This window comes from Odontesthes bonariensis, chromosome 15 (assembly GCF_027942865.1).
Source record: "Odontesthes bonariensis isolate fOdoBon6 chromosome 15, fOdoBon6.hap1, whole genome shotgun sequence".
In the NCBI taxonomy this organism is placed as follows: Eukaryota; Metazoa; Chordata; class Actinopteri; order Atheriniformes; family Atherinopsidae; genus Odontesthes; species Odontesthes bonariensis.
In genome coordinates this window covers 34,885,351-34,896,007 of record NC_134520.1, presented here as the reverse complement: position 1 = coordinate 34,896,007, position 10,657 = coordinate 34,885,351, and the positions used below count along the sequence as shown (strand labels likewise).

The window sequence follows — 10,657 nt, the reverse complement described above, 5'->3', positions numbered from 1 at the left end:
AAGTTAGTTTTTGTTGATTGTAAAAACAGTTCACAAATTAAAGATAAATATATAAAAGAAGGGCATTTGTTATATTATAAGAGTGAATATGAATCATATTTATCTAATAGAGCAATGAATCAGCCATTAGAAATGCATCTGTACTTTGACATAAAGACAAAAATGTTGCATTTAATTTAGATCTTATCATAGGATAATAATTAAGAACCAAATAACACAGCTGCTTGAGCTGTGCACACAATACATGTAATAAACTTTAAAAAACTGAATAGTTTTCTGTCTGTACACAAGTAATTCTTGGCAATTCATGATGAATATGTGTTTTTCCTTTAATTACTGTCAAAATAATTGCGTAAAAACGTGCAATAGACGCACAAGACTATTTTAAAACTTATTTATTTGGGTTGAATTTCGGTATATAGTAAATATAATGTATAATATTATAATATAATATATCTATATATATAATATATCTATATCTATATAATATATCTATATCTGTAGTAAATATAATATATAATATTATAATATATCTATATATCTATATATATAATATCTATAGTATAAATCTATAGTAAATATATCTAAAGTAAATATTTTGGTATCAAATCTAAAGTCTCACTTGTGTAGTGTTTTTCAGTGGACCGTGTGAAGGCAGCACGGAGTGTTCTGCTTTGTGATTGGCTGCGACCGCGACGAGAGCGGCTCTGGTTGTCACGGCAACGTGTCTTAAAGAGGGATTTGCTCAATCAGAGCTTCAGTCTGTGGGGAACGTCGTCAAGCATCCGCGGCGCAAACATGCTAAAATGCTAACATGCTAACTGGGAAATATTTACCGGTCAAAAACGGTAAATGTAACGCGCAAAAACGACAGAAAAAAACCCCCACAATGAGTGAGGATACACCCAAGAGACCGATGGCGAACTGAGGGGGGAGTTTTAAACTTTTTAAAACACTTTTTTTTGGCGCGGATGCGTTGTGCTAGCCCGCTAACGGCTAACCGAGCTGCTAGCAGTTTAAAAAGTTTCTGGTAGGAATTAGACGGAGCCATGACGGTGGAGGGAGTGAAGCACTCCCCGGTCCTGTCTGCCCTGTTCAGGATGGCAGAGGACTGCGAGCTGCTGGGAGCCGCGGAGTTTATCAAAGGTAACTTAGAAAGCAGTTTAACAACACAAGATCAAACAACAACAATAACAGCAGAAAGAATTTGTAAATAAACCTTAATTTACTTCTTTTATAGTGTTAGATCAGAGGGTTACTAACAGTATTAAAGTGTCTGTTTGTCTTTAACCCCAGAGAGGAATTAGAGATGTTTTTATCAAATCAAATCAAATTTATTAGTAGCACATTTCATGTACAAAACAAAAGTGCTTCACATAAAATAAAATCATTGCAGCAGGGAGTGGAAGAAGCATGAAAAATACATAAAAGAATATAAAGAGAAACAAATAAAATCATTTATTGATTTTTAAGGTTAAAAAATAGAAAGTAAATGTCACATATTCAGTGTTTAAAAGGTAAAAATAAGTCTGTATAACTGGTGTTAAAGGACTGTTGCTGAAAATTAACATATCAAAACAGTTTAAAGTCTCCACAAAAGTACAAGTATGTCTACACAAGATCAAACAACAACAATAACAGCAGAAAAAATGAATAAATGAATCTTAATTGACTTATTTTATAGTGTTAGATCAGAGGGTTACTTACAGTATTAAAGTGTCTGTTAGTCTTTAACCCCAGAGAGGAATTAGAGATGTTTTTATGCTTATTTTTCTTTGCAGAGTGACTAAAAAGTGGTGGCTGAAGCCTCAGATTATCTCAGTTTTTAAAGCTGCTGCTTTGTCATGATGATATCAGGAGTTATTCACAGCCTGGTGAACAGTTTGAGTTTGTCTCAGTCATTTTTATCACGTTTATGGATTTCTGGATGTTCCAGAACTCGAGTGCAGAGTTAGATCAAAGTAAAACAGTTAATTAGACATTAATAAGGCTTATAAAGGGACAGTTTCTGAAAGTTTAAGCATTATTGAGGGTAAAAAGAGTTGGTTTAGAGTAAGTAATAAGTTAAAACGGCTTGAATGAAGGTGTTTAAGGAATTAAGTGAATGTTTTTTTTATTGTAGTTCTAATTTTATTGATTTTAAGGTTGAAAAATAAAGGGTAAATGTCACATATTCAGCGTTTTAAAGGTAAAAATGACTCTGTATAACTGATGTTAAAGGCCTGTTTGCTGAAACTACAGAGCCTTTGATAATGAAGAGAAATATGTGAATTTTATCAGCATTTTTAACATTGTTTGAAGCAGTTTGGATAAATATTAGCACCCCTGAGAAAAAGGAGGGTTACCAACTCTGGGTTGGACAGTTTCAGTGTCTCCTTTTGGACATTAGTTGTGACCAAAAGACTAAAACGGAACCAAAAACAGTCAAAATGAGCCTCCTCTGAAGGGTTTCTGGGCTCAGTTTTAGCGGCTGTGTGAGAGTTACTGCTTCTCTCCAAGAAAGGAGGTAGTTGGAACATCTGGAAGCCTTCCGGACGCCTCCCGGGGGAGATGTTTCCAACATGTTCCACCCGGAGAACAGACCCAGGACTCACTGAGGAGATGGTATCTCTCGGCCGGCTCGGGATGGTCTGGGAACGCCTTGGTGTCCCGTGGGAAGATGGATGTGTTGTTCAGGCCTGTTGCCTCGTGTTCGGGAAGCTTTCTGCCTAAAAGTTAAATCAGTAACTCAGTGATCTGTGTGGATTTTAGAGAAATGGGTCCAGAAAAAATAGCTTTTTATACAAGTTTATTTGTTTCTAATCAGCAACATCATTGATTTAAGTCTGTAGCTCTGTTCACATTTGATTAAAAACATCTGGCTTTGATTTAATCTGCTTGTTTCACAAAGTGATTTTATGTTAAAAGGTTAGACGCAGCAGCACATTTATTGCCTCTCCGGGCTGAGCCCTGACAAACTTTGCCTCCTTTAACAGGTTTGGTGGGCAGGTTTGTTTCCTGGAGCGTCATAACCGATACGGAGCACTGAAACGGCCATAATCTGACACAAAGACCCACATTTAGGAGGAAAACCGCCTCCTCGTTTGCATAAAGAAGCCGAAACACGGAGAGATTAAATGACAATAATTAGATAAAAATGTTTTTAAAAGAAATGAATCATTTGGAGGGAATAAATTGCTCAATACATAAACAAATAAATAAAGAAATTAATTATATTCCAGTTAAAATAACAAATAAAATGAATTCTATTCGATTGTCTTTGCGTAAATTAGTTTTTTATTAATTTTTATCAGCATTTCTCATCATATAAACTTATTTATTGAGTCATTTTGGTTGGAGGCAGTTTGAGTGATCGAACGGAATATATTCACAGTTTCATCTCATCGGATGTTTCTGATCCGGCACCAAACTGGACAGAACAGCTTGTAAACGTCACCGGATCAGAACGCAGACGGAGCCAGGATGTGCTTTAACCTTTAACCTTTAACCTTTCTCTGTCCCGCAGAGCGTCTGTACTTCGCCACGTTGCGCAGCAAACCCAAAAGCACCGCCAACACGCACTACTTCTGCACCGACGACGAGTTCGTCTACGAAAAGTAAGTTTGCCAACCCGCCGCAATGCATTCTGGGTGCTGACCTGCAACAGGAAACCAAAGGAGTGTAGATGTGTAGAAGAAGCCACAGGTTCAGGCTTTCAGGCCCCACTCGCACATATTGATGCTCTCACAGATCAATCAGACTGATCGGGTGTTTTATTTATTACCTGGGGTCACATATAAATTAGTTTAATTATCTCAGAAACGGGTCAAACAGCCGGTTTATTACAGTTTAGTGTCCCGTCGTGTTGCTGCAGGTTTGGACCTGCAGGTAGTTGTTGTTACTGGAGGATAAAAAAGGATTTAATCAGCTTGTCTTTTACAGGATAAACACGTTTTAAATGTACGGAAGCGCATTGCATTCACTTTAAAAAAACACAAAAAAAACCTCCGGTTTTTCTGTGTTATTAATTTTTTTCTGTTTTTCTGGCTATTTTTTCGGGGTAATTTTTTTTTAGTTTAGAAAGCAACAATCAACGCATTCATTCTTTTATGAGGGCTTGATTTAATGGAAGCAAACATGACTGGTTTGTTTAGTTTAATCAAGTTTTTTCTTTTTTTTAAACATTTATTTATGAAGAATTTTGTTCATTTTATAAACAAACAGAAATCAAAACAAAACAGCACAATAGCACAGTAAGGTACATAAAAATGATAGTAAAACAAAACAAAATAGAGAAAGGGGACTTGTAAAAAAGCAAGCATATGGTTTGTACTCACACAAATCCACGCTACAATCATAAATAAAGATTACATTATAATATAAAAAAAACAAAGACAAAAACAAAACTAAAAAGCCCAGAGATTAAATAAATAAATCAAATAAAGACAACTGTCATCCATCCAACCATCTACATTAGTTTAAACAAGTTTTACTTTGACCCGGGTTTAAGACACTGGGAGATAGTCCTGTCTTTAAGTCATGTAGATGGCATAACTATGAGTTTGTCGACTTTACGCAGGCACCTGAAGACTTTGTTGTTCAGAAGGAAAGCCCGTTCAGATCTCCTGGACATAGCAATGTTTCAAAGTGTTCAAGACGGCCATGTATGGGCGGGGGCAGGAGTCACCTTAGGTCCAACGGAGTCACTTGCAGGCTGGATAATCTGGCGGGATTTCAAAGTATCTCGATATTTCTGGAAAAAATTACCCCGAAAAACAAACCAAAAAATAAATTAGACAGAAAAACTGAAAAAATTACCCTGAAAAACAGAAAAAAAATAGCCAGAAAAACAGCAAAAATTACCCCGAAAAACAAACCAAAAAATAAATTAGAAAGAAAAACAGAAAAAATAGCCAGAAAAACAAACCCAGTTTGAGTTTTTTTTTTTAGTGAATGCAATACGCTTCCGTAGAAATGTATTAGTTTCTAAGGCCGAAACGATTCCTCAACTAACTCGATTACAAAAAATCCTCGATGCAGATTATCGGCTGCGATGCTTCGTTTAACTCAACATGTTCTGCTTCACTGTGTTGGCTGATAACGGAGAATAAAACAGGAACTAAGAGGCTTTATTAGGACTTCAGCTGCATTGAAACACAGTTTATGAAAGCAGAGACAGATGTTAGCACAGCTGGATGTGAGCTAGGAAGCTAATAGCTGCTGTTCCAGAGTCCTGTTATCAATATCAGGAGGAATGTTTGGAGATCAATATGTGTTTTGGTTTAGTTTAAATTAACCGATGGATCTTTTAACGCATAATAAACATAAACTAGAAAGAGCTGTTCCTGTGAAACAGCAGTGAGAACGCTTATGAGCTGAATGGGGATAGCTCACCATGCTAAAAAAGCTGAAAATAGTGAAAATTTTAGCTGTAAAAACTGTTGCTGAGGTATTGGTTGAAGGAATTTTGTGATTTTATTTATTTATTTATTGTGTACTACCAAACTTAACATTGGAGTTAGTCAGAGAATTTGCGAGTTTGATCTCTGTTCAAGGCTCATAGCTGAAATTCTGTAAATGTGAGCTCTTTAGTAGTTACATTGGCTGAAAGAGGACAAATTTTCCTACATTTTAAGGTATAATTTGTTTCTCTAAGTTAAACTGTATGAAAGTTAGAGGAATTTGTTTGAAAAAACTGCAAAATTTGAAACATATCAGCACGCACTCAACTGTGTGCTCATTCATAAAAATCAAGAAGGAGCAAAATGTTCATGTTTTTGAAACTGTCATATTTCAAAATTGGCTGAAGATTTTAAAAAGCTAAAACAATTAGATAATAGCTGAATGTCTTGTGACCCATTTAAAGTTTGAATGGTGTCTCTAGCTGAAAGCATGCAGAAGTAGTTAGGTTGGAAAGAGGAGGAAGTTTTAGAAGAGCTGAAAGCAGTTTCCATTCATTTGAATGACGGGAAAATTTGAATAAAAGTTGAATATCTTAAAAAAGTGTAAAAGTTAGAAACACCAAAAATGAAAGTAGGAATGTGCTGAAAGAGCTGAACATTTTGAAAGCAAAATTGTAGAAATATCTGAAAGCATGCAGAAGTAGTTAGGTGCCGAAAACTGTCGGAATAATAATAATAAAGAGAAACAGGAGCTTAATAGTGAGAATGCCTTAAAGCACTCTCACTATGAATGAAGTTTGGATGGTTTATCGCAGTTTAACGCTTCCCCAGTTTGTTCCATGCAGGTGTTTGTTTTGGCTTCAGGTAACAAACGGCTGAAAGTTCAGAGGCCTGGCAGCGGGAGGAACTTCCTGTTTAGATCATTCCAGAGCAGATAAAATATGTTCGGTATCTCAGCAGACTTTCACTCTGCTGCTGCTGCTCGCCGTCAGCTTCGCTTTAAAGCGGCGGCGGCGGCCCGAGGAGCCCGGCGGGCTTTAAACCCAGCGTCCCTCTGTGTCTCCGCAGCTTCTACGCAGACTTCGGGCCTCTGAACCTGGCCATGTTGTACCGATACTGCTGCAAACTCAACAAGAAGCTGAAGGTGAGTTTCTGCCGGCGACTCTCCCTCTGCAGGAATGTCCAGAATGCAACGGGGCAGAGGCAGCGCGACGCCGCCTCTCACTCTCACTGAAACTGTAACGCATTCATCTTCTCTGTTGTGTGTTTGATGCGCGTCGCCATGGCGACCGCATTCCTCCGCTCGACTTATGTCATTCGTCATGGCGACCTGCCGACCGGATGGTCCGGATCCACGTGTTCAGCGTCTCGCTGATGTTTGTCACGAGTTTCTGCTCCTTTTCGAAGCCTCAGCCCCCCCCCAAGCAGGCCCGGTTCTGTTCAATTTAGCTTTATTTATACGGACGCTGCAACGATACCGTCCAGTTCAAGCCAATTAATTAAATTCCAACTTGGGCAAATTCATACACAGTTGGTTTATGAGACTCCCAGCCAGAATGGAGATGTTCTCAGAGCTTCAAATCGGATGAAGAAAACTCCCCAAAACTATTTAAATTCACTCAGAAATCACAGAATTAAAGATAATAGCAACACTTACCAGGTAAAGTTTGGCTAAATGTAAAGAAATATAGAATAGAATAAAAAAAACTTTATTTATCCCCCAATGGGGGAAATTCAAATTCGTCAAGTAGCTCAACATTTTTCTTTAATATTTATGATTGAATTAACAACAATAATAATAATACTACTACTAACTAAATAATAATAAATGACAAAATAAACAAATAAATAAAAATCAATCAATCAATTTGAGAAGAACTCAGCAGTCACCGTTATAAATATAATATTATATATATATATATATATATATATATATCTAAATATAATATAAACATAAAGAAGAAGTTGTGGCCTGTTACCAACTCATGAACCTCTCAAAGCATCATGGGAACTGTAGTTTCACAACTTAATCCTTTTGCTTTGCTTTTCACATGCAAGGAATTTGTTGTTGTGCTAAAAATTAGACCATTTATTCACGGTTTGTAGCATAAAAAGTGCATTTAGAGCCCAACAGCAGCTTTATTTATACGGACGCCTCAAAGATACCGTCCGGTTCAAGCCAATTAAATAAATTCCAACTTGGGCAAATTCATACACAGTTGGTTTATGAGACTCCCAGCCAGAGTTTGGACCTGAAAAAACCTGAGTTCTGACCCAAGAATGTTCTCAGAGCTTCAAATTGGATGAAGAAAACTCCCCAAAACTATTTAAATTCACTCAGAAATCACAGGAACCATCGGGGACGGGATCGTGGACATGAGCTCTGGGAATGACGATGACTGGACCGACGGGGTCAGCAGCCAGACTCTAATGAGAGCCGACGGTTTCACGGTCCTCTGTGAGAAGCTGCAGCTGAATGTCATGTTGGACACGCCAGCTCTTATGCATCTGCAGGAGTTATTCTTATTCTTTGCAAAAGGGGCTCGAAGACTCAGGAAATTTTGCGAGCGCCACCTGCCAGTCGACGACATGAAAGAATGTAAACTTTATATTTTTGGGAGTCGCTCATTGACTCTGTAGCGCCCCCTATAATGCTTAAAAATGGTCCCCGCATTGGGCTTAGTTTCGTGTGGGACGACGAAATTCGGTACACTCATTCATCATGCCCAGACGCACAAAAAAGTCTCATGCCGCCATGGTCCCACGTTCACAGGAAGGCGGCCATTTTGGATGGAAAGTGAGTTTTCGTGCCATTTTCGACCGATTCCACACCTTGCATAAGATCAAACTCCTCCTACAGATTTAATGCTACAGAATTGGCCAGGTTACTCTTAAAACATGGGGGAAAGTATCATGGCGAAACTTTTTCAAAACTCAAAAGGCGTTGCCTCAAAGTTTGATGACTCGCCATCACTCGCCACAAAAAATTAAGTCGCTTATAACTCCCACATACATAATCCAATCTGTCCCAAACTCCATACGGTGAATGCTGGACCCAGCCTGAACGCGCACATATAACATAGTGACATCCACTTTTAGCGCCACCTGCTGGTGGTTGGAAACGTCCTTTTTTTTTTTTTTTCACACCTCGCATCTGATCGAACTCCTCCTACAGATTTAATGGTAACAGCTCGGTCCCGCTCAAGGCTGCGTGCAGCTTTAATTTTTACTGAGGTTTTAATTCAGACTGAAGCTGTTGGGTCTGAATTTATCAGTTTATCTAGGAAAATATCAGTTTCAGGGTAAAGTTCAACAGTTTTGTGTCGTCTTTCCTGTGAGTGATGCGCAGAAAATGGAGAAAAACACCAAATCTTACGGATTATAACTGAATTAAATGTGACAGTTTTTCTGTGTTTCGTCCCCTGCAGTCGTTCACTCTGACCAGGAAGCGAATCGTTCACTACACCAGCTTCGACCAGAGGAAGAGATCCAACGCCGCCGTGCTGATCGGAGGTTACGCCGTGAGTACAGCTTATTGATCAGTAGATTTACAAACGAGGGACTCGATCTGATGTTCTCAGAGCTTCAAATCGGATGAAGAAAACTCCCCAAAACCATTTAAATTCACTCAGAAATCACAGAATTAAAGATAATAACAACATTTACCAGGTACAGTTTGGCTAAATGTAAAGAAATATAAACATAAAGAAGAAGTTGTGGCCTGTCACCAACTCACGAACCTCTCAAAGCATCATGGGAACTGTAGTTTAATCCTTTTGCTTTGCTTTTCACATACACGGTATTTGTTATGGGTTAATGGATGGATGGATGGATGGATGTAGGGATGGATGGATGTATAGATAGATGGATGGAAATGATTGATATTAAAAACCAGGCGACCTTAAACACCTTCAGCTTCCTGATAACAAACCTCTGTTCGGCTTTCTGACATATTTAATCAATTTATCCCAAACACTTTAAACACTCGTCAGTTCCCACAGTTTGGCCTCGGCGTCGTGATAAAATGAATCTTCATCCTTAATCAGCAAAGATGGAGCCTTTCACCACTGCTCCAGTCAGAAATATGAGCACCGTCCTCATTTTAATAGAAAGCCTGACGAACATGTGACCGACGGGGATTCTTATAGCTCACAACAGAGATGAACTTAAGGAGCAGATGTGCTATTTAACAGATGTGAGCCCCACGGCTTGTTTTGGTTCCTCAGATGAGATGAAAACGAGCTTTAAATCATGTGATCTGTGTCTCCATCTCAGGTGATCTACCTGAAGAAAACCCCAGAAGAAGCCTTCCGAGCCCTGATCTCTGGTTCCAACGCCTCCTACCTGCCTTTCAGGTCAGTGTGCAGCAGATTTTTAACACTTTACAGGATGTGAACGAGGCTTTTTCCTCCTCCAGCCTGCCTTTATAAACCCTAATGATTGGCCAGTTCAATAAAGTTAAATATAGAGCCAGGCAACGATTAAAATGTTTAATCTAATTAATCACATGATTTCCCTGATTAATCACGATTAATCGCATTTGTACGCAAAATCCAAAAATGAATCCAAAAGTAGTGCATAGCTTTTAGCATTTAGCTTTATTTTAAATGTGCTGCCATATGAATGAAAGTGCCATAACATTTGTTGTGCAAACACACTTTTAACATCAGCATCTGTCTGTAGTTTTTATGTAGAAGTTTTTATGTACAAAATAAAAGCCTGTGAGCAATAGACTTTAACAAAATAAAACCCTGTGAGCGACAGACTTTTACAATAATAAAATAAATGATAAAACAGGTGGTCCGTGGCGTAGTGGGCTGAGCAGCTGCCCCATGTACAGAGGCTATAGTCCTCGCTGCAGCTGGCCCCGGTCGGACGGCCCTGTGCTGCATGTTGTTCCCCCTCTCTCTGAACTTTCTTATCCATTAAAGGCACAAAAGAACCCAAAAAATGATATTTAAAAAAAATATATATTTTTTTTTAAATTACATTTAAAAAATTATAATATAAAAAAATATATAATTTAAAAAAATAATTATAATTTTTTTTATAATAATTATAAAAAATAATAATTATAAAAAATTATAATCGTGCATTAAAACGCGTTAATGCATGATAAAATATTTATCGGCGTTAAATAACTAACGAGTTAACTCGCCCAGCCCGAGTTAAATATAATGAAAAATTAAATGTTTAAACGGGCACGACCTTCGTGATGTTCGGTGACCACAATGCTGTGTGATTGGGACCTTTAACCGGCTTCCTTTAAACACAGG

The 10,657-nt window shown here is 38.0% G+C and overlaps 1 protein-coding gene across 2 annotated transcripts in view; it reads left to right on the top strand.

Annotated features, from left to right (window-relative positions):
- The first annotated feature begins 765 nt into the window (after positions 1-765).
- Positions 766-10,657, top strand: part of cdc14ab (cell division cycle 14Ab) — a 37,535-nt gene continuing 27,643 nt past the window's right edge. For both annotated transcript variants that reach the window (XM_075486060.1, XM_075486059.1), the window contains exons 1-5: positions 766-1,146; positions 3,506-3,596; positions 6,450-6,525; positions 8,810-8,902; positions 9,657-9,736. In XM_075486060.1, the coding sequence (XP_075342175.1) occupies positions 1,050-1,146; positions 3,506-3,596; positions 6,450-6,525; positions 8,810-8,902; positions 9,657-9,736 (437 nt within the window). In that variant the 5' untranslated portion in view covers positions 766-1,049. The remainder of the gene's footprint in view (positions 1,147-3,505; positions 3,597-6,449; positions 6,526-8,809; positions 8,903-9,656; positions 9,737-10,657) is intronic.